At 38.4% G+C, this 24,781-nt stretch overlaps 3 protein-coding genes across 3 annotated transcripts in view; all 3 read left to right on the forward strand.

The window, feature by feature from the left end:
• LOC146332988 (heterogeneous nuclear ribonucleoprotein C-like) overlaps positions 1-14,824 on the forward strand; it is a 54,197-nt gene extending 39,373 nt beyond the window's left edge. The window contains exons 3-7 of the mRNA XM_084718223.1: positions 3,370-3,420; positions 9,072-9,244; positions 11,027-11,140; positions 12,268-12,424; positions 13,725-14,824. Coding sequence (XP_084574349.1) covers positions 3,370-3,420; positions 9,072-9,244; positions 11,027-11,140; positions 12,268-12,424; positions 13,725-13,764 — 535 coding nt within the window. The 3' untranslated portion in view covers positions 13,765-14,824. The remainder of the gene's footprint in view (positions 1-3,369; positions 3,421-9,071; positions 9,245-11,026; positions 11,141-12,267; positions 12,425-13,724) is intronic.
• Positions 14,825-18,458: 3,634 nt separating this feature from the next.
• Positions 18,459-20,800, forward strand: LOC146332989 (5-hydroxyisourate hydrolase-like). The gene is made up of 4 exons (XM_084724427.1): positions 18,459-18,628; positions 19,898-20,037; positions 20,174-20,309; positions 20,507-20,800. Exons 1-4 carry the CDS (start codon positions 18,575-18,577, stop codon positions 20,594-20,596), a joined length of 420 nt encoding a protein of 139 aa, XP_084580553.1. The 5' UTR covers positions 18,459-18,574; the 3' UTR covers positions 20,597-20,800.
• Positions 20,801-21,035: 235 nt separating this feature from the next.
• Positions 21,036-24,518, forward strand: pdcd5 (programmed cell death 5). Its single transcript, XM_084718226.1, has 6 exons — positions 21,036-21,229; positions 22,706-22,746; positions 22,967-23,028; positions 23,298-23,389; positions 23,488-23,559; positions 23,640-24,518. Exons 1-6 carry the CDS (start codon positions 21,164-21,166, stop codon positions 23,688-23,690), a joined length of 384 nt encoding a protein of 127 aa, XP_084574352.1. The 5' UTR covers positions 21,036-21,163; the 3' UTR covers positions 23,691-24,518.
• Positions 24,519-24,781: the final 263 nt, after the last annotated feature.

The following is a 24,781-nucleotide window of genomic DNA, read 5'->3' on the forward strand; positions in this document are numbered from 1 at the left end:
AATCCACAACGGTCTTTGCTTGGACCAGTCCTCCGTACCCTATATATGCTTCTGTTAGGAATAGTTATTAAGAACCCCTCCATAATTTTTCATTGTTATGCAGATGATACTCAATTATATCGATCAATAAAGCCAGACGACTTGATCTGCTCTGAGACAACTTTAATTGAAGTGAAATATGTAAGCTTTTAGCCATCATTATTGATACAATTTAAGTGATTTAAGTCTTAGTGTGCAGAAAATACTCATAATAATGAGAATAAGAAGAATTGTTTCATAAAGTTTAGGAGTGCTTCCTGTAAAAGAGAAAAAAATTAAAAATCAATGAAAAAATAATGACAGACAAGCCAACAAAAACTATAATTTTTTTTAAAAAGTTAAAGATTACAAAACATTTGCAGAAAAACAAGTGATTTAACAAATGATAATTACTTTGTCCGCCACAGAGCCGTACAAAGACTATGATTGCAAACGAAAACCGGTGAATGGCAAAGTGAAAGAAACAAACTGAGAGGGGAGAGCAGCTTTGTTCCCCCTCAGTGAGGATTTCTGTGAATAGCTGTTATTTTCTGTCTCTCTTCTGGCTGAATTCACTTGGAGAACAGAAAGCTCAGCTCAGTCGAGGAGTTATTGTTCTTCTTGTCCTTCTGCCTGTCAGTGTGTCCTTACTAGTATACAGGATGTGAGGAGAGGATTCACTGGACGTGTTCTCCTTACTTTTGTCTGAGATGTTTCAACAGATTGAGCTGAAACAACATGTAGACTTCCTCCATTTCAAATAGGATAACAGAAGGCAGTCTTTAAATTGGATCGAAATCACGCTTTCCATTTTTGGCAAGTGTCCAGCTCAGACACGAGAGCTTGTTATGAATTATTTTGTGATTTCCTGTCTCCTGAGCTCTGAACAGCAGCTGGTATGAGACAGAGAGGAGTAGCGCCCGAGGAAACGTGATTACAGTCAACTCCAAAATAAGTCAACACTTCAGATCCAAAGACACAAGCACACGCAGAGGTAGAGAGGTTCTCGCTTCTCACAGCCCTGTGATGTTTGTCTGAGTATATTTGTACATGTGTGTAATTCAGATGGAGAAGTGATCAGTTTAGTCCCCTGCTCTTTATCCTCCTGACAACATACAAAAAACCTCCCACCCATCTCTTCTTTGAGACAAGCTGTATTGTCACCGCCTCCCTGAGCGACACATAAACAGATGGTGATGTTTCACTTTCCCAGGATATGTTAAATTGTCCTGACAAAAAAAATGGTTTTTTTTAACCATTTTATCTAAATATGGGCTGTTATTTGTTTAGAAAATTGCAATACTAGCAATACCTTTAATGTGATACCAACACCAATGGAGTACTTCATTTGAAACCTTTTTTTCTCATCATTCAGTACCCATCATGTGACCTGAAGCACAGCCATACTCTCTATTGTTTTGGCATCGAGGTAACAGCGTACCTAGATGCCACAGACTAAGTAGCGTTCAGGCTGACGTAAAAAAAAAAAAAAAGAAAAGAAAAAACACATTTTAAAATGGGAAGAGCTGTTGTGTGACTGACTGTACAAATATACACGACAAGAAATCAGAGAGATCTTTGTACAGACTGCTGAAACCGAAAGAAAAGAGATGCAAATCATTTGCTGCAATACACAGAAATGTTTTAAATCCAGGCACTGAAGTGTGGCCATTTTGTATTTTGGTATGCTGAATTTTAGGGAGAAAAAATCATACTGTATTGACCTAATCAAAATAGTACTGGGCAATGTTACTTTTAAAACTTGCTATATTGCAAAATTACTTCAATTAAAAGGTAACTCGTTACTTTACAGTGTTACCCACTGACAGAAGTTACTTGCTAGAGTACTTTTGCATGACCAAAAATAAAAAACACTTTACAAATACTTGTGCATATTGGTTGCCGTATATTATCCTGACAATCAGAGAGCAGAGGCATATTACACAGCTGAATAAAACCCGTGCTTGTTTAGCCTACAGTTGGCCCACATCATGTTTCAACATGCAACTAACAAACCAATTAGGTTCTTAAAGCACATGCCTACTCACAAACTACAAAAGTGCAGAGGCCTTTCAAATCCTGACTCACCCATTGCACACCGTCACTCCATGAACATCTCCAATAATCTGTCCACACGCAACCAGAACATCCTTTGCTGTTGGTGTTGAAATAACATTACGACCAAGTGTCCAGGCTTTTGTATGCCTTCAGGCTCATCAGTGTCCATGGACCACAGTTTCTTTGGTAAGTTGTTCGGATCACTGACTGATTCCAGCTGCCTGATAGTTGATTGTTTTACTCCGGGTGTCACAGTTTCCCTTACAAATGGGCAGCCATGTTTCAGGATGTTTTGCCCCTCAGCCGGACTTAAGGGGTGTCTTCCAGAGGGAATGTGACGTCAGTGCATACTCACTATACACTGTGCTCGACTTCACCACACAGCAGACTTTATGGGTTGTAGCTGCTACGGTAGAGGATCGATGACATCACATTAATTCGAAGAACGCTTGAGATGATTGGCTGCGAGCAAAACCATACCAATACAAATAGTCTTGTTTTTCTAGATCTGGGTATTAAAAAGGAGCGTATGCAGGTATCGTTCAATTGAAGAAGTTTATATTACCCTTTGTTCTGTCAATAAACTAAAGGTTTCAGGTACTGATACCCAGCAAGTCTGATAGGGATAGAAATGGACAGAGTGGGGTCAGTTTAAAAAAAGAAAAAGGATGACAGAAGTGAAAGAATGACAAAGATGGGCAGAGGCAGTGAGTCAGCGAGAGAGACAAAGAGAGACAGAGGGAGGGTGAGCAACATGGAGGGATTATTAGCGACTGTGTGGGGATTAGAGAGGAATGCTGTGGTCTGACACGCCAGAATGTGATCTCACTCTGGCTTAGTGTCACTTTTCTCTCCTCCGCTTCCTCTGGTCTGTTCTGCAGGTGCACAGCAGCTACCTAACAGCCCATATAAGTTCACTTCTGTCACATCACTCACCTGCCCCGCACACACACACACACACACACGCATACACACACGCCTCACCAAGCAAGCTCACACATGGAGGCGTTCAGTGAGTGGTACAGTCTGAACGCGAGATGATTTCTATGGATTTTCCACCTTGGATGCTGCAGCAGAACAAATCCAATGTCTTTTTCTGGCTGGCTGGAGATCATGAACGCTGCATTCTTTCCAGATGAAGCGATTGCACCATGTAACTCTGTCGAGACTCACATCTACACACTGACTCACCAGCCAAACTCACTGTTTAAATGAAATACGTGATAGCAGTGGTACTTTTGACAAATACTTTACTAACCACCTCCTCTGTCTCTGTCTCCTCCTCTCCTGCAGATCTGAGTTCGACCTGGACTATGACAGCTACCACGAGGACTACTATGACAGGTACTGTCAGGAAGCCACGCATGGCAGCTCACACACCTTATTGCTTGTCTGTGTGTCACGGGAGGCTAAAGGAGGAGAGGCTAAAGCGGATTCTTCATCATCGCTGTCCCCAGTAGTCTCTGCTCCCTGTCGCTGTCTGCCACACTGCTGTCAGTCATCCTGTCTCTGCCTACAATGTTGCCTGTTATTACTCAACAGCCAGGAGCTGTGGGTGTGTAGTCACATGCAAGCATCCTAACTCAGACTAAATCTTACACTGAACTAAATCAGACTCAGTTATATCAGAGGTTTTCTATTTTTTTTCCCAGCCAAGGACCCTTTACAAGATAGAAAATATACCAAGAACCCCTTTATGTTCTGTGGAACAGAGAGAGCCAGCCAGACTGGAGGGAGGACGATTTATATGCATATATTGACATTTTACTTAGTATTGACTTAAATTCCACCTCAGTGCTTCTGTTACTGGATCTCCGTGTAGCATTGATCTACTTGAGTAGATCACAGCGTACTCCTGAATCAGTTCAAACAGGCAATTTGGCATCTCTGGCCTGGCTCTTGCTTGGTTAAAGTCCTGCCCATCTGAAAGAACATGGCGTGTTTCATTTTGATATTTTGTCAGTGTGTTTGTACCATGAGTGCCTGTTTCAGTATGTTGACAGTGAAGGAAAATTTAAGTTTTTACACACTCAAAAACAAACTAACAAAACAAACTTACATAAATTCAGCTCTTAACAAAACTTTTCTCTTTCAGCTCTGCCTAAAAACAAAAAAGGACTGATTATACTTCTGGGTGTCTACATTTTTCAGCTCAATTTAAGGCAAAAGAAACAATTAGTTTTTGAGCAAAATGAAAAATAAATCGTCACTGAAAGAAAAATAAAAAAATATATAACTCTTTTCATTTTTGATTGACTATAGCTGACTAAAGCTGATTACTAAGACTGAAATTAAAAATGGAAAATTACCATCTCTGCTGTGAAAATGTCACATTGTTCTCAGTAAATGTGCAGCTCCTACCAGCTGACAGATCAGATTGAGAGCAACCATACATTAGGATTATATAATTGTTTGGGACTTATCATGAACTTTTGGCTGTGTAGTACCTTTTCCATGCTAGTGCACAATAAACTCCTGTGCAGTGTGTACAGATAAGTGCAGTGGTTAGGTGGATGAAGTAGTTTGTTAGACTGAGCTCCTCTCAGAGTGGCTCTGTCTGTGTTATTGGACCTCCACTGAAATTGCGCAGGGACCTTCCTACATCCCCCAGGCCTCACTCATAAACACTCCACTCAGCACATCTGAATAAAGAAAGCGGTCACATTGTACACACACACACACACACACACACACACACACACAGACAACACACAGCTCATTCCACTGCCTTCCTCGTACATATCGATGCTCTGTTGCTCTGAGTATTAACTGTCATCTTTTCTTTGTGTTTTTTTCATTTGTTTTGCCTTGCTCTGCATTTTTCTGTTTTTGCTCAGGGGGGAACACTCACCACTGATTTTCAATTTGTTTTTAACACAGTGCATGATTATTCCCCATGCTGTTGGCTAGTGCTACAGACAGCTGTGTGTGTGTGTGTGTGGGAATGGAGGTGCATGTGTGCATATTTATATGTGTACGCACATGCGTTTGCCCCTGGGTGTGAGTGCGCGGGGGACCATGTGTGTGTCTCTGTTTGTTGTTTGTGCACATCAATATGTGGGAAAAAGAGAAATGACTGTTTTTGTCCACCGTCCTCTTGTGCAAACACGAAAGAAAAGTGTCTTTCAGCACACAGATAACAGCTCGAGCTGACAAAGCTGCTTTCCGTGTGGGGTCTAATCCATAGAGACAAACACTCCCTCTCACACACACTCACACACTTTTCTGTAATCCTCACTCGTCTACAGTCATTCATTGTCTGAGCTTCCATTCTCAGAGATGACACTTCAAAGCCGGTGTAACAACACATTGTCTATATGCCCCTGCAAACCGCTCTGAAGGACTTTAAACTCCCGTAAGTCTTTGGTCTCTGTGTCTCCACACACGGACAATGCTCAAAGCCTCTAATCTCACACACTTATAGTGGCCTAATACACTTCATCCTTACGTGACATTGTGATGTGTGTGTGAGGGCTGTGGATGTGCTATACGAGTACAGTCTGAGCAGAAATCTCTGTATCAAGCACAGAGGCTTCATAGAATAAAATAGAATGGAAAACAATAGAAAAAAAGCTTTCAGGAAGCTGGGCTGCATCTGACTAACTGGCTAAAAAGCTCAGTCAGTAAATCTACATCACCGTCCATCTTCCAAGTCCTTGCAGCTGACAGCTTGTTTCCCGGTAGTTGGCTTGTGATATACAGCAGAAGAGCTTTTCACAGCTTTTGGCTTTGCAGAAACCATTTAGGCTACTCAGACCATCCTGGATGCAGGTATATCCAGATTGTGACTGAATCCAGTTGAGATGGATTGCCACTACCACAGAGCATCATAATGAGTCTAAAATGTTTCTGAATTTACCACTTTATCAGAATTACAAAGTTTTTGTTATGTGCAGGTGTTAAAAAGCACTGATTTTAGTTGTCTAAAAGAAAAGGTGTTAGAAGGTCTTAAACTTGATCATCAAATAATAAGGATATTAAATATTTTTTTCTTCCCTGCTGTAGATGACCTGACAACCAGACGAATCTGCAAGCTCATATTTCTTTGGTGTCTGGCCTCCCTCCTGGTCAGCTCATTGACTGTAAATAAAGATGGACAATGCATTTCCATTTCTTACCACTATACAAAACTGAAGCTAAAATATTTTCGAGTATGAGCGCTGCTATCTTGCACTGGTGATGTCATTTGGAGCTACAGTCTGCACAGTAGTGACCAGGGTTGGAGCTGCAATATTGAGGTCCCGCCCATATAGCCAGTCAACTCAGTTATGAGCAGGGCTCAAGTTGTCAATCATGCACACTTGAACATAAATCAGTGTGATAAGAACTACCTGTAACTACCTACTGTCCCCTCTGTTGACATAGACTGGACAGGGTTTATGACCCTGCCGCCACCAGGGGATGATCAAGATGTTTTGGCTTTACTTTTTGGGGAGCTGTCATGTTGTCCATTTTATATATGTCATGGTGGTTTTCCACTGTCCTGGATCTCTTTGGGCCAATCACAATCACTTATTTAATATGGACCACGTGTGATGCAACTGATAAAGGAGCATCACCGGTCCAGATTTGAAAAGTCATGCGTTCAAGCGCAACATGCCAGGTTCACAAAACTAAAACACAAAACCGTCAGCCAGTGCTGATCAAATATGAAACAAGATTGTGTTACTACATTGCCTGTTCTTCACCTCAAATATTTTCAGAAACACAGTTTAGTGCTCTGTTTAGCTGTAATTTGGGAAACTGTGTAACCAGTTGTTTTATACGGCGAGCCTAATGTTCCTACTGGTTTTTGTCATTCTTTGATGAAAAGGCGAACCAAATTACTCACAGTCTGGTGCTGTATTTACAGCTGCTGCAGTTAAACAGAAACATTAGTATAATCGTTCATTCGATTGCCCTGATTCCCACACCCCTGCAGCTTTGCTCGTTGGTTGGTTCTGATCCTGTAGCCGTGTTTCACCTGGTCATTGGATCAGTGGCTGCTGAGGTCAGATGTGAGGTTAAATCACATTCTGCTTCAATCACAACAGCACCTCTATTTCTATTGAAACCTGCACACACACAAACACACGGCGCCGTTCCTGTAAGCAGTATAGAGTTTGACTGTGATACACCCCCTGTCACCAGCACTACCAGCCTGGCGGGGAGCTATTGATTGGCCCTGACAGAACCAATTACATTCAGTGACAGATAGAGACATGGAGCTGTCCACAGGGAGGAGGCAACGCTGGCGAGAGAAACAGAGATTGAAAGTAAAAGACAAAAGAATATTGAATATAAATATCCATATTTATCTATGAGATGCTTGAACAAATGTTTTTTTCTTTATTGTGACATCTTTCCTTTAATATCTCTTTTTTCCAGCCTGTATCGCCCCCTTGTTTGAGTTAGGGTGTGTTTCCTGGCACAATACATGAGTTTTAATACTGATACCAAAACAATACATTTTGTAATGCCTCATTTTAAGAAATACATGTTTTTCCATCTGTACTTTGTATCAAATTAAACAAAAACTAGAAAATAAGGTGTTCTTTATGAGACAGTATTAGAGTTTTTATTCTTTCTTAGACCCTTATTAGTCTTTGTTAGAGGGAAATTAGGGACACATTACAACAGAATTGTACTGTAAACTAAAGTGAAATCACACATCTGCTTTTTAAAAACAATATGTGAACCAGAACTACCAAGTAAAGGCCAAAATTAAAGAAGTAGAGGAATAGCTTGTCTGTGGGTGACTGCACAGACTTTGTAATTACAAATACTAAAATTACTGCAATTATGTACTTTTTTGGTACTTGTACTTTCATGAATAGATTTTTAAGTCTTTACTTTTACTCACAGTCAAACACATTTCACGATGTAATCTACCAAGTTACTTTTAAAATCATAAAGAGTACTGAGTACAATTTGAATTAATATTCAAACCCTTCATCTCCATTTTTGTAGCCATAAGGCATCAGATCACAAATGGATAGATGACAAACATGACATATGGAAGAAAACCTCCAAAAGGCTGCAGCAGTGACTGATTTGGAGGGGCTTTAGCTAACATAGACAAAATAAGGCTGGAACAGTAAAAATGGATCAGTGAATGTTTTCTCTCCAAAGTTTCAAAGTTATTATTATAATTTAACTTTAAGTTTGACTGACACAGTACTATTGTTCTATTAGCTGTGTTATTGTTTTAACTGTGTACTTTTCTAATACAGGATGAGACTGTTTAGCAGATTAATTTAGACTGATGGTTTGGAGAAACAGAAACCTCTTTCAATTGCATACTGCTGCTAATAATGTATTAAACACCAACGGTTTAAAAGTAACTAATACTCTTAGTAGTTTTTGAAAAGAATACTTTGTACTTTTACTCAAATACCCTTATTACACAAGTACTTTTACTTGTAATAGAGTGACATTTAAGTAATGTAAGAGTACTTGTACTTGAGTATAGATTTTCAGGACTCTTTCCACCACTGTCTAATACTGTCTAATAAAGAGCATATTATTTCTAGTTTTTGACCATTTTAACACAAAGTATGGCTTGTTACGTCCTACGAGTGTACTGTAAAATAATGTGTGACCGTTTTCTGCAATAACCCTAAAGCCAAAGTTCTCAAATGTTAAGTGCTATCTAAACACAAGCAGCCATACCTGAATAAAATATAGAGACCGGCAAAATTTTGATTTAAATCAGCACCTGTTCTTTCAAAGAATATAAATGAGACAGTTCATGTGAACAGAATTGCAGCTTTTGTATCTGGACAGTTGTTTATTAAGTTACTCTGTGTTATGCACGTCTGTCGGTAAAAATAAAAAAGAGGTATTGAGGTTCAATATCCACTCTAATTTTAGTGTTGTACTCTCATTAGAGAACATGGACAGCTCACCTGGACAGCATAAAATCACAGAGCACCTTCTCACAAACTCAGCAAACTAGATGCTCAATGCAGTCAAAGATGAGTTGCTTTAAAACTGTATCTATTAAATTTTTATAGGGTGTATGACTACCAGCGTGTGCCAGCATCCCTGTCTCCCCTGCCTCCCATGGGACCCAGTCTGGCCAAGCGATCCCGTTCTTCCTCCTACTCCACCGGGCACAGACGCAGTCGAGACAGAACCCACTCCAAAAGCTCCAGAGCCCACTCCACTAGTTCATCCACAGCCAAGTGTGAGTAATATGAATGGACTGAGTCACAAATAAAGGTTGCACTAGATGCTGCACATAACGTTTGCCTCTGTCAGAAAAATCATATCTAAATATAAAGCTAGGACCATTATATCATTTTCCTCTCATCCTTTTAGTACAGTCACAGACAAAATATCCTCTTTGTAGTTTACTGAAATCACAGCACACAATTACTTTGTATTGAAGTTCAATGGTCAACAGTTTTAACCTCTTTTTCTCTGATGCAGCTTTGATGCGACAAACGATGCTGTGGGGAAATTAACTGTATTCAGACCATAGCTGCATGACAACTAAATCTGAGCCTTAGTGGCAAATAAGAAATGCAAATAAATTCTTCACATGCAGCACAAGTAGTTCACAACATCAGAGATAAAGCAACAATGCACCGTTTTAATATGTAGTACCTGAACTTGTTTATTTTGTGCTTCTTCCTCTTTTTCTTTGTTGTTGTTGCTCTTCTTCTTCATAGTTGTATATTTTAAAGTAGTTAGACGTTTTGAGAAATACTTCTATTCACCTTCTTGTCAAGTGATAGATGAAAAGATCAATACCACTCTCATCTGTGCTATATCATAAATATGAAGCTACAGCCAACCACTAACTAGCTCAGCATAAAGACTGGAAGCAGGAACTGGGAGCCTGTCTTTGTCAAAAGTAAAAGAAACCACTTCCAAAGCTCAGGCTCATTTTTTTTTTATTATTTTTTTTTTAATTTGTACAAAAACTAAAATGTAAAAACGACAAGCTGTGGCTTCACAGGGGTTATTTTATTGTTTCTTGGTTGGGCTCAGTCGCTGCATCCGAAATCACATAGTTTGATTTACATACCTAAAATGTGTACTATCATTAGTACTATGTATCTTTCATAATAATAAAAATCTCAGTGCATACCATGTCATTCCTGACATCCTCCTTGCGGTTTGAAACAATGTGCCAACAATGAACCAATTAAAAAATATATACAAACATATGAAAGCTAACAAAGTCTGTTATCTTATGCGTTGCATTGTGGGATATTTATACTGGCATAGTGTCCAGTGCTGCTATATTGTAATATTTCTCTGGAAGTTGTATGCACTCTGTGTACTATTGGTTTTGTACTAAAGTTTCAGACATACTAAATAATCCTATATACTGTTTTAGCCTACTAAATAGCATGTTAGTATGTTTTTTTTCAGGCACAGCAAGTGACTTCCTTGAGTCTCCAATTATTTTCTTACCCTAATCAAAGTCCTCATGTCTAGCCTACCCAACCCAAACAATCAAAATGTACAAAGGCAATTAGTACTAGCCAATCACAGTCAGAGTAGTCTGGGTCATGCCCTGGCTGTCAGGGGGAAAAAACCCAGTTTACAGTCCTTGATGCATTTAGATTTTAGTCTTTGTGCTGATTAAACAAATGAAATATAACGGCTTTAGAGGTGCCGGTAGGTGGAATTTATTACATTTGAACAGAGCCACTTTAGCTGTTTCCCCTTGTTCCAGCTAGCTAACTAACTCCCTGCTGTGGGAAGCTTCATATTTAGTATACAAACATGAGAATGGTATCAATCATCTCATCTAACTAAATTCAAATTAATTCAGATAGCTAGATTTGCACAAACAACATATTATTGCCAAAGCAGTTAACAAAAGACTGCAAGAAAGAAAACAGATTTCCCAACATGTTTAACCACTCCTTTAAGCTCTCCCAACAGAAATGTTCAGGTTGTGTAATTTCCTAATGTCCCTTTACATTCTCATTCCCTCTGTCTCTCCCTGCAGTGGGCATGGAGGAGTTGCAGGTGATTAAAAAGGAGCTGACTCTGATAAAGACACAGATCGATGGGCTGCTTGACAGTCTTGACAGGATGGACACACAGAGGAATGACCACAAAGGTGAGACACTCATTCACAAAGACAGTGGAGGCAGGTAGGTGTGAGATTGAATGATAGATAATCTATTCGCACATCAAGAACATTTTAAGGCAGACTCCAACGATATGCCACTTTCCGATTTCTGCTTGATTAGCTCCAGCAGTCACAACCCCAATCAAAATGATTCAGGATGTGTGCTGCAGGGAAACTGGGGGATGGGAATGTGCTGCACCACCAGAGCCACTCCTGTTTTACCTGACAGATCAATTATTTCCCTCCAGTCAGGATGTGTTAAAAAAAAGTTGATTCAGGACCGATATCAGCTGGTGTGATTTATGGTTGCAAGAAAATTACGGAACATGCTGAACAAACAGTGTGACTGATGAAGCTTCTGAAAACAGACAAATATGAAGGACATGGCAGGAAGAGCTGCTGCTGCCCTCATGTGGACATTTGAGCACAATACAGTTACTGCGTTTACCAACAAGAGCAACAGCTCAGGTAATGAACGAGACAAAGCTGTATTATCTTTCCTGAGGAAATAGTTTTTACTGCTATCTTAATTAAACTGATCGTAAACTGAAACAGTTTACGCCACTCTCATCTGGTGCAGTCCACCTTCCTCAGAGCTCTACATCCTTACTCACTGCTACACTAAAATGTTCTTGTAAAATCACAAAGACAGTGCTTTAACCTTGAATCTAGAAGTCATTCACAACATGATGCTGAATATACAAATAGACAGTGTGCTAAAATGAGAATTTTTCCTGTGGCTACTGCAGTTTGGCTGAGCAGGTGCAGACTTTAAGAAAAATGTGTGTGTTGTAGATCTACTTTGAATGACCTTGAACGATGGATCATCATATTAATTTGTCTCTGGCTCAACTTGATTTCCCCTGTACCTCACTATCCAGCTCTGCTCTCTCTCGCCTTCCTCTTGCTATCTCCTCATCTTTCCTTCATCCTGTCACTCCCACTGTTGTCTCCAGCCTGTCATCTAGTACAAAGTCAGTGGGATGTGCACAGAGCAGCAGTAGACATGTATTTTCTTCACATTCCTGTCCCGAAATGAAACAGGTCCTAAGCTCAGCATCAAACAGATTTCACTAATCTCCATGTGTGTGCATGTGTTCGCTCCTGTGTTGTAGGGTCTCCTTTGAGAGAGGACAGTCCAGCTGGCTCACCGTACGCTCTGTCTGCCAGCAGCCCCGAGCACTCCCTCTCCTCCCTCTCTCCACCCAGCTCCCGCCACCGAATCCACAGGGAGAGCCCCGACCTGAGGGAGCCCGAGGATGACCACCACACGATAAATACACCTGAAGTCTGTGTGAACCTTGTCGGGTGTGAGTAAACTGTGTGTCAGCGAGGGCCGACACACGAGACATGATTGAGTTGTGACAAAAGTCAAAATGATCCTGCTCTTTTTTGTTAATTTGTCTTAAAAGTATGGGATTTAGTGGCATCTAGCGCAGAGATTGTAGATTGTTGCAGATTGTAAACATCTCATCTCACTCTTCCCTTCTAATCAGTGTTGGAAGAAGAAGGTCCTTTATTTAAGTAAAAAAAAAAACAGTGTCAGACTGTAAAAATACTCCTAAAATACTAAAAATACTGCATTCAAAACTTAAGTGAACAGGTGTAATTATTAACAATAAAATGTATTTAACTAAATAAATTATTGTGAAGTAAAATGGGCCTCTCAGTGTTTTATTATCATACATGATGTTTTTGGATTAATGTTAGTGCACCATTAAATGTGCATGTTAAGTTCATTTGAACTACTTTATAAACTGTTGGCCATTCATCCAAAGCAATGCACATATTTTATAAAATCATCATATGTTTGGAGCGTTGTTGTCCTGTGATAACTACATATCTACAAAAAGTCAACATTTCATGAGAAAAGCCAAAGTTTTCAACTTTGTGAGAATGTATTTTCAACTGATCCAAGTGGGCACTAAGTTGTTCATTTATATTAAGCAGAGAGAGAACTTTCTCAACTCATAAAGGAACACTTTATTATTCAGTTTATCAGAAAAAATTTGAAAGGACATACTTAGAGCCAGTTATTGGTTTGGTCATTCTGGGCCACTGTCAAAACACGGTTGTTCCTCATGGCGGACTGTGGAATCCTAAGGTTATAAGATCTAAGATAATGCAAACGCAACAATTGTCATTTACAGGTGATTATATGCTAGTTAAACATACATATGAATATTATATTCCATTTCTTCCATATTCTGAGAATAAATCCTTGCAAATCTTACACACTGAACCTGTAAGTCTTGGTTCTTTGTCTGTAATGGCCCTATTTTGTGATAAGAATACACTAATTTGTCTAAACGTAAGAATAACTCATAGGAAAACTATAGCAATTTTAAAATGTATTTACCATGGAATTAATTTAAGAAAAGTTTGCTTTGGCCTTAAAATCACCCAGACAAGATAACCAGATGTTTCTGTCTTGTGAGGGGAGTGGACATAAAACTACTACTGAGACTCCATTACTTTGAAATCAATTTATACTTCCACGATGAAATTTCACTTAGTCTTTCTGAGCTTTCATCTTACTGAATATATCTCTTTGTTGTGTCTGTCTGTCACAGATGAGCAACCACAGCTCTGACCCTGAGGAGGAAATATGAGGGAGAAAAATGAGAAGACGAAGACGATGTGGAAGAAGTGCCAAACATGGAGGAAGAGAACAACCACCAAGCCAACACTCATATCAGAGGCTCAGCTTCCCTCCAACGGGGTGTACATATCAGACAACACAATACATTTAACTGTATCACAACAGCTCGATTTCTGTGACTATACTTTAAATGAAACAAATACACTGACACAGGTGGTGTAAACACAACAAGTATGTGCACATCTGATTAAGAATTTGTTGTGTTTAGCTGAGGGAGTGAGAGGGATCTCGTCTAGGGAGTAATTATAAAGGACACCTGGAAGCACGGAGGTGAATTAAACTTTTTATAATCCTGCCTAAGCAGTGGGTTTGCAATATTCCAGTATTAATCCCAATATTGCTGCATTAATCCAAATGAGACAATAGAGCTCTCTGATTAAAACATTATGTAAGCAGCTTACCAGTTTATCTTGTTCAAATTTAAAAGCCTTCCACAGAAACAGGCAGCATATGTCAGAATCAGACTGTACATACGGGAATAATTTATGTGTAGCTGGAGGTGCTACAACATTTCTGCTGCTTCACCAGGTTCTTCCAAGAATGAAACAGCAAAGGGAGCAATATAACTTTAAAGGAAATTTTGAATTTCTGTTTATGAAGGACCATCTAGATAATGTACAGACAATATAGAACTAGGAATATAAACAAAATATGGACAGTTACAACCATGTACACAGCTCATTTAAAGGCATAATATGCAGGATTTTCCTTTAAAAAAAAAAAAAAAAGAACAACAACAACATGTAGACGCATGTAAAAATAATCCCTGTTAATCATCACTTATGACCCCAGAGGCCTACGCAGGTCCAGTTTTGCAAACCCGCTCCCACCTACACCTGCAAAATCGAGTATTGCAACCATCCTGTTACCTGAAAATTCTCCAAGTCAAATCTGGACCTGCACAGAACTGTTATATAAGTCCCACAAACCAACGTGTGATTTAACACACATAAATCATCAAAAGCCAGTACTTTTTGGCACTTTTTACCAGCAGCAAAGCCTCTGATGTTATTCTCACAGTCTCTGATGCCTCCAAATTTCTCCCAAACATCTGACTCGTCCTTTGATGATTTATTGGCCACATTTTGGCTTTCTCCCCTGGTTTTTTTTACCTTTATGTCAGCCATTTTATCCAGCAGCTACATTAGAGTGACGTGAAGCCCCATTGTTTGCTCTAATGGTCAAAGGTTGTGTTGTAGGCTTCACACCAAAATAAAATCCTGTCACCTGATAAGCTTGATATTATTTGCAATTTAAATCACAAAAACACTGCACAATGGTTTTCATTTCTTATTTTTTTCCAGGAAAAAAAATGTTATTGTATAGGCTGTTTTGCAGGTTACCTGGTGGCTACTGAATTGGGTGCAGGTCTCTATATGATCCACTAGAAATGTGTGGTGGTGTCTAAATCTACACAGACCCTGCCCTCTGCCTGTATTATTAATTTCTGTGATTGGGATGTGTCTGGGCTTCACCCTCTAGGTAGCGGTGTGTAGCTCCCAACTAATAACAGTGTGTAGGTTGTGAGGCCAGGACAGTATGAAAACCTAGTGATCAATTGTTACATCATTGTCTCTGTCTCTTTGCTCCACTCTCTGTCTGTGAGAGTTGCAGAGAGAGTTTTACACACATACATACACACACACACACAGACAGAGCAGACTAAGGATCACTTGAGCTGTATTCACTCAAAATCCGGCGTAGTGTGGAGGTGTAAGTGCATTTATCAGAATCAGAAAATAATACAAATTTACATTTACAAATAATAACAACAAATTCTGCATATTCTACCTTTAATTGGGATTATTTCCAGAATAAGGCTATAGCTGAAATATTGTAAAATGAAAGCCACAACTGTGACACTAAAAATATTTCTAAAAAAAATCTGGACACTCTCTAATTTGATCTTTAAAGAGCTTTTTGTTGATGCTTAACTCACTTTTTCCTCTTCATTGTATACCTGTGGGATATTAGAATTTGTTCAAAGTAAATCACAGAAATTCTTGAGAGGTTGAATAGCCACACTGATGGTTCGGGAGAGAAACAGGTTGTTTTATTCTTGTAAGTATCAGTATGTTTCTTCTCTGAGTGTGACTCTCTGAAAGAAATGTTATACAAATGACCTTGTTATGTTACACCAAGTATTTTCTCTACTTTAACTGTATTAGAGGAAAGTTACCACTCTCTTCCACCATGTATTTGGCACTTGGAGACATGCAAAGGCCCAGGTCAGTGTGTAATATTGTGTATTATTGTAAACTTTACTGTAATTGTTGAACTGTCTGATTTTAATCTTGCTTTAGGACTTCTCATATGTTTTTTAAAGAAAACAATGATGTTATTATAATTCCTATGGTGTTACATGTTTTTGTTTGCATTCTTAAGATAAGCCAAGTGGAAATACTCATTGTCACAGTAGTAAAAGTATTTTCATATTGAGTATAAATGCAGTACATGCGAGTGTGTTTTTATTCTGAAAGACCAAAACAGACACTGAGGAAAAGAGTTGAAGAGAAAAAAAAATGGGGGTATCAATAGTTATCATTAAGTTAATAGTTAAGTAATAATCTGAGGTGTATAAATCATGCAATGGTCATTAAATGGTTTGTAATAAGGTAAGTAATTAGGTTGTAAGCACATTATAAGTCGTTAATAAGATGTTACAACACATTGGATAAATAAGGCACCAACAACTTGTTGCTCGCCAAATAGTGAAACCTCATTCATGTGTACTGTTAAATCTTTTCTCATTGCTTACTTAGCTTACTTTGTCTTCTCCTTTGCAGCCTTTATATCTCTTACCTTCATCAGATATTTGTTAATAAGTTACTGGCATTTAACCACCGTCAGCATATCTTAATACTCAGAATGTTTCATTTAACATATCAAATTAATGTCTCAAATTACCAGATTCATACACTGAGGCTTTGGCAGTCCTGTTTACCTTAACATTTTCAGCATGCACCGTTGTACACTTTATGATAAGGCTCCTTTTTGCCAGTAATAAATGTTCATTAGTAAGATTAATTAGTTGTAAGCAGTAGCTAAATCTTGCCAAATAGTGAGCACACACTGATGTATTAAAACTGTGTTATAACTTGTTTATAATTGTTTATTAATGATTTATAATGTGTTTACAACCTGATTTGGGGTAAATATAATACATGATAAACAAGGACAACCTTGCATGCTGGAAGTCAGAGTTCACAAACTCTGTGCATGAATGGCTGGACCAAAGATCAGTCTGACCCTCAGGCAAATTGTGCATACGATTATACATACTGCGTGCTACAGAGGACACCACAAACAGAGACAAGACTGCAGCAGTTTCCAGCCAAAATGGCAGCCAGATCAAAACAGATCAGAGATTCATTTTCAACATTCCTCTCTGTTTTTAACAGCTCATGGTATGCTGGTGTCACCTTTCACCACTGAAACAAAACCAGCCATGTTTTACACAAGAAAAGAGGAATGAGATAAATAACAGACAGTGATTGACAGAGTTGAAGCCACAGTTGGTAACTTCTATAAAAATAACATTTTGTCATATTTGCTGAAATTGTGACTATATCTTGACAATACATGAGACAGATAATATGCAAAAAAAAAAGTTCCTCTGGCTCCTCCTAGTGCTTGTAATAGCATTTGCAAGAGTCCATTGTGCCTGAACAAAAAAATTATCAGACCCAGCCTCCAACCCAAAACACCAGTATTTGATGACCTGAGAATGAGACTCAATAATCAACAATCTTTCTCCTGGATCAACTACTTGATAAGTGTTATGGTGTTTTGATGTTGGTGTTAGATAAAATGAGAGAAGGGATTTCTAATATATAATGAAAAGACAAAATAGGACATGATACAAGTGACAACTAAAGTTTTGATTAAAAAAAAAAAAAAAAAAAAAAAAGCTGTTTCAAATCACATCAGAATATGTAGTTTGGAATAATCAATGTGATTGTGATAACTGCAGAAAGTTTGTGTAAAATGAGTGATTTGGATGAATTTAGATCAGATTATTTGAATACTGATCAGAGATGAAATTTCCAGATATTTTAGATTTATTTAATTTATATACAATTCTCTGACTTTACTATGCTTTTGTTTTTGTTTTGTAACAATCACGAATACTTGACAGTTTGGGTGTTTTCTCCTTCCTGGCATTAACATTAGACATGTTAGACATTTTTAAGTTTTCTTACACACCTTAAAATTAAGAAGGCCTCATGGCCCTCTGTCAAGCTTTGGTGACCTCCAGTGGGGGTACAACGTCTCTGTGTTTAATTTGTTTGCTGTGCTTGTTATGAATATTTAGCTCCGAAAGATCCCTCAAATATTACATTGGATGCTCGGGTTTGAATTTCCTTAAATCAGATGCTGTTGGGGTGGGAGGCAGCATCATGTGTGTCCATGGATTCGTCTGTGGAATTCAAGCAGGAAGTTGTGGGTTGTGCATTTAAGGTTCATTAACCCAGCAGTCAAACATACCAAAGTCTTTTGTTGCATTTTAACCATTGCCTCTAGTTGGATCATCCACTTCCTCTAAGTTCAAAGTATGACAAGTATGAGCTCTTGCACAACCAGTCTTCAGTTGACAAAAAGATTAGCACATCTCTACTGAATGTCATTTTGAATTAGACAGTGTACAGAACTGCACGACGACAATGTGGCAAAAAACCTGATGCCATTAAAAAAAACAATAAAATTGCATTTTGTGGTTAAAATTGCTGACCCACTTTGGATTTCATTCATCAGTGCACATGAGCGCGTACAGGCTGCAGCAACTCAAGGGTCATATTCTGCCTGAAAATAAGGTAAGAACAAAAATTACTAAATTAGGAGGTTTTTGATTAAACAGGCTAATTGTAAAGTGATATAGCATTATATACTATACTATATTCATTGTGTTGTGTTGCACCATATAACATATAACATAGCAACTACATGAACTCTGGCTGAGGAGACATTTTGTGAGAAGTGAGAGAGACGACAACAGAGGCGATCAATAGTTCAGTCTCCCAATATCCATTATAAGGACAGACATTATTAGTATTGACAGCTATCTTGTACTGCAGCTATTAGGCAATTACCTTTTTATTTTAAAGATTTATACATAACAAATTATAACATATTCACCTTTCTTGTATTTTTCAGTATTTTAAGGTTGCTGGGTTAATTTCTTTTATTATTTTAAAACACAGTTTTATAACAAGATGCTAGATGTCGTTATCTTTATGCGACACACAAAAAAACATAAATTACATATAAAGTAAATGTCTGAATTAATAAGTCCTAATATGCAACTATTTTTCATGATGGAGTACTGAGAATGAATTTTACCTCACCGGAGGAAAGAAGCTGTGAGTCTTTCTGCTCCTAAATCCTGGACAAGACCCCAGTTTGTTATGGCCTATCTGTGAGACCATAACAAATGAAGGAAGCAAATGTAAAGGATTAACTAGAACAAAGGTTATTTAACAAAGATTAAATTATTTCAACAAATGTAAAATGTCTATTCTAACAAAGAAAGCGGACAAGAAAAACTCATTTGAGATTATACCAAATTAACTAAACAATGGATAAATAAATAATACACGAAATCAAACAACTCTGCAGTAATATGAAGTAGTACAGGGGGAAGAGGGAGCCCACAGACTGCTGGATGGGGTAGATTTTATGGAGCCTGGAAGCAGTGTTCTGCTGCCTCCAATCTCCTGAAGACCTGAGAGCCAGGTGCCAGCAACAACACAACAAGAGCAAGTCCAAGCAGAGGCCCTGGGGCCCTAACAGGCAGCAGACACTTCTGTATCTCTTGTCTGAGAGCAGCAGGGTGAACAGGGTGTGACTGGGGTGGGCATGTCAAGTTTCAGTGAATTACAAAGCTACAAATCTGCATACAAATAAATCTGCATTATTATCTATGGTGATCCAATTGTAATATGTTCTATGTCTAATTAGCCTGGCATCACCACACCAATTGTGAAATGTGAATGAGTTTGGCAGGTTTGTCTGGTTCCCAGGATAATGTCTGACCGCTTGAGAATCCCATGATCAATTTCTATTCTTACTCCCTTGTTTTGTAGACCACAGCAATGGCAGGCTCACCGAGTCCTCTGACCACCCATGTGCTGAACACTGCGATGGGTGTCCCTGGCTCAAACATAACCCTCAATCTCTATCGACGAAACCCACCCACTGATTCCTGGAGTTTGATAACCACTGGGTAAAAACCTGAGGACAACAACAATAGGCAAAATATCATACACGTACTCACAAACCATGATCACTGGAAGCTCTCAAATATTACTACAGGACACTGTGTATCTTCATATGTCTTTAACTGTATTTTGCTTCAACAGGATCACTAATGACGATGGACGTTGCCCAGGACTCATCACAAAACAAATGTTTATACCTGGTGTGTACAAAATTCGTTTTGAGACTGCTCAGTACTGGGACAGTATGGGAGAAACCTCCTTCTACCCATATGTTGAGGTGAGGAAGTGTTTTGCTATGTGTTTGACAGCATCAGCTGCCATTCTCAGGTGTATTGCTGCTTTACTGGCTTGTGGTGTTACCATACTTTTATAAGCCTCTATTCATTTAACCTTGTATATGCAAGACGCTGTTACTGATCTCGACTATCAGTTCTACTTGTGAGTGTTCATTGGTTTCATGTTGTTTTGTTGCAGATTGTCTTCACTATAATCGACCCTTGCCAAAAGTACCATGTCCCTCTGCTCCTGAGCCGTTTCTCTTATAGTACGTACAGAGGGAGTTAGCCACAGATCAAGTGTGATGAATCTCCTGAGGCTGCCTCCATCCATCAGCTCTCTAACACATCACAGGAAGAAAATCTACCAAGAACAGCTGAACTGCCAGGACTATTGTCAAGACACAATGTTCCATTTGAATTAATATTTTATTTTAATAATGATGTTTTAATAAATAAACACTGAATATTAATTAACAAAATTAAAACAAGGTGTTTACTGTCAAATGTGTTTTTTGTGATAAATATGCATGTTAACCCATATATACATATATATGTATGTATGTGTGTGGTAAAATAGGTCTATAATATGATAAATATATAATAATTAATAAATAAAATATAATGAACATTTATTTTATATATTTCCACAAATTCGTGTATCTTCTGTCCAGCAAGAATATACTCCTGTTCCCGTTCTCTGTGCTCGATTGCTTTAGCCTGGATCGGGGTTTTCGATGTCGATTACACTCCCCTGAGCTAACTGGGCCTTGTCTCTGATGGGAGCTTAGGTCCATTATATTACGTTACCTCGCCCCATCTTCAGCCTTATAGTTGTTTATAACTTTGGTAAACCATGGCGGACGACGAACTGGAGGCAATTAGGCGGCAAAGAATGGCGGAACTACAGGCAAAGCACGGGGTAAGGACAAAACAGGAGCTGGCAAAAACGTGTTTGCGCCTGCCTTATAAGGAGATGCAGAGTTCAGTATGCTGCTAGCAAGAGTAGCTAAACCAGTCACCACAATTCAACTAAACGGTCACTCAGGGGATATATATAGCTTACTTATGAGAGCCATGCCCAACTGTAATTAACTCAGTAGTTAGCGAGATAAATCACCGTAATAACCAACATCATCTTACTGCCGCTAGTGTTAGCTTTGTGATTAGACAGCGCACGCCCCTCTGAAAATGGGGCTGAATCGAGTCCTAAAACACCTATTTTAAGTCATTATGACCAGATTTCCAGGTAGACGATACATTGGTGATCTTAGTCGGGGTTAACTTTTATGTTAGAGTGCCGGATAATTTCATGAACATTTGTGCAATTAACAGAAACATTATCAAACCGTAAGTTATGTACTTTGTTAGATGAGAGTAAAAAATCTATTATTATTCTATAATATCCTTAATGAGTCATGTGTTCAGAGATGGTCTCTTGAAGCAGATTTAAATCAGTGTTGTCAGGTTTCAACTAACTGCACACACAGTATGTTAATATGTTCATGGACCTACATCTTACACAATGGGCCAGGATTTAGGTCAGAATTGGGGGGATCACAGATAAATTGACATTAGCGTATATATTGGCAATTAAGCAGCAAGATATTGCAGTACAGAAACCCAAAGATATATCTAGGTAATTTGGAAACAGTGTCACCATTATATGGTTTGCCCTCCAGGGAGATTATTGTTGACTTTTGTAAATGTCTGACTACAGTTCTTCATTACTAAATTTTAGGGATCTGTATCAATAAATACTTATGATGTAATACACTTTTGTTATAGAACTAATATTAGCAATATTATATGTTATAGGATTTAAATAAGCTCTCAAATACTGATTAGCATCAGTCTCTTGGTTTTGTGTTGCGCTTTAGTGCTAGGGGCGCATGATTTCTTCTTTTCTTCAGCTTTCACTTCTTGAACCATACTCCCTGCATAAAAGGACAATATTTTTGCGGACATAAGGGTATTAAGAGCTAACCTCCAGTAAAGTGAGCAGTAAAACATGAGAACATGAGTCTGGAGATGTCACTTGGCTCCATCTGTGCTCATGTCTTAAACCCGTCAGACCTGGTCTTTATGATTAGTGTCTGACATGAGTGCCTTCACCATTTACTGGCATACTGTAAATTCTGCTCTTTCATCAAATTCGAACAGCCTTGTAACTGAACATCACATTTTAGTTTGAAATGTGATTGAAAATTGGCTTAAAAAACAGAGAGAGGGAAGCATGGAAAAACTTATATTCAGGTGATTTGTGAGGCCATTTCCAAAGTTTCGGTGTGTATTTGCTGGTATAAAAATCATTTTCTGTACTAGGTTATACATCTTCCAGTTAGCTGATGCAGAAATAGAACCTAGATGTGACGGTGCGTCTCGCTTTTTCTTTCAGGATGCTTCAAATAATCAGCAAGGAGAGGAGGCCAAACAAAGGTAAGATGTGGTAATTGATTTAAAAGCATACAATATAGCGATTACATTATACTTTTATATAGTATAATTTCTTTATTACTCTACATTAAATGTTATCTGTACACTTTAGTCAAAGTGTATTAGAAAACAAAGCTACAAATACTATAGCCTAATATTAAACCTAGAGCCAAACAGTAGCATGTAGTATTGATGTGGTAATATTGTTACTTTTTATTCACAGAGAAACAGACATGAGGAACTCTATATTGGCTCAAGTTCTCGACCAGTCTGCCCGAGCCAGGTGTAAGTGTGCTTTCACAGTCACTGTTTAGCCGGTTTAAAAAGGGATCCCTTTGGAAATGGATCATGCACAGGATATGATTTAAAATATGCATTTATTAGACATATTAAAAATTCTGTTCAGTGTCATATATAAGTTATCTAAGAAACATATCCCCTCTGTCAGGTGCTCCATTTAAAATCTATATTGTGTGATGATTAGGTTGTGGTGTAAACCTATAAATGCCACGCCAATGTGAACAAAAGGTGGTAAAATGATTTCCTTTTTTCAGTGAGCAACCTTGCTTTGGTGAAGCCAGAGAAGGCCACTGCAGTTGAAAACTATCTCATTCAGATGGCTCGTTTTGGACAGTTAGGAGGGAAGGTAAGAAAACTGACCTCTGATACTTTTAAGTACTAATGTTGTTGATAGTCTTCTTCCACATGCCAACAGGACAATGAATGGGTTTTTTCTTTTGTCAGATTTCAGAGTCCGGCCTGATCGAGATTCTAGAAAAAGTGAGTCAGCAAACGGAAAAGAAGACAACCGTTAAAGTAAGTTCCACTGAAATGTCACCTATGTTTGTTTCAACATCAGTCACTTGTCCATCTTACATCCTTTGCGCTCTTGTCAGTTCAACAGGCGGAGAGTGATGGACTCAGATGATGATGATGAGGATTACTAACTTTAAACTGGAGCCCTGGAATGAGCCAGGATATTGGGACAAGAAATGCTCTGTTGGGACTCTGATAGCATCTTTGACTAGCTGAATCCTGGGATGCCACACTAGCTTCTGTGTGTCTCTGGAAACTACATACTGAGAGGGATGATCGACAAAGTGGAGCTGTCACTGTGGCATAAGTGGTGGGGAGTAAAATACACACAGTGTCAAATAATGCAATCAAATTGCAACAAATGTCTGCTGCTTGTGTGTGTACCCCCTGACAGCTCATGGCACTGTTTGACTCCTCTGCTCCCTCTCAGTAGTTAATCTTTTTTTTTTTCTACATGTTCAACAAGGTTGTTTTCTTTTCTTTAAACACAAGAAGCTAGGTTAAATGCAAAACATGCTGCTGTTGCATTTTATCTAGACTGTTCTATGAATACAATGCATTCAGCATCCCATTAGCTTTGGGTGTTGCACTTGGATATTTTCTTTTTGCTGACATGTATCTCAAAGGTTTACATAAAAATAAAAAAGCCTTACATTCAAATGTTTGTTTTTCTAGTGAGCCATTTCTAAAATGATCAGTTATTATATGAATAAGAGGTCAGCACATTTGAAAATGTTTCCATTTTGTTTTCCATTGAGTCAAGGGACACAATTATTACAGTAATGATACATCACAGATTATCCTCACCACCACACAAAGATGACTTACTGTTTCTTTATGAATGATTGACCATTTTGTCTGAATCATTAATCTCATGTTGGATTTCACTTCAGAAATAAGAGTTAATAGATTCCCAAATGTATCCAGCCACTTTTTAAATAAAATGCATGAAAGAGAAACATGATTATTTTTTTGTCAATAATGCTCCATGTAAAGTCAATAGCATTTCAAGGGCTTTACAGTTGACGTTCATTTTTATGAACACTACAGTTAAGTCACACTTTCATTCACGGTTGTAACCTAAACTTTATTACTACTCTGTACTTTTGTATTCCTGCACTGTCAAGTGGAAGAGGAGAGACACCTAATTCTACAAGAAAAGGAATAGTGGGCAAATCAGTTACTTAGCCTGTTACCACTGGTGAAAGGAGTTTTCACATTC

The sequence above is a fragment of the Lutjanus erythropterus genome, chromosome 1 (assembly GCF_056507025.1).
Source record: "Lutjanus erythropterus isolate fLutEry1 chromosome 1, fLutEry1.hap2, whole genome shotgun sequence".
NCBI classification, from domain to species: Eukaryota; Metazoa; Chordata; class Actinopteri; order Lutjaniformes; family Lutjanidae; genus Lutjanus; species Lutjanus erythropterus.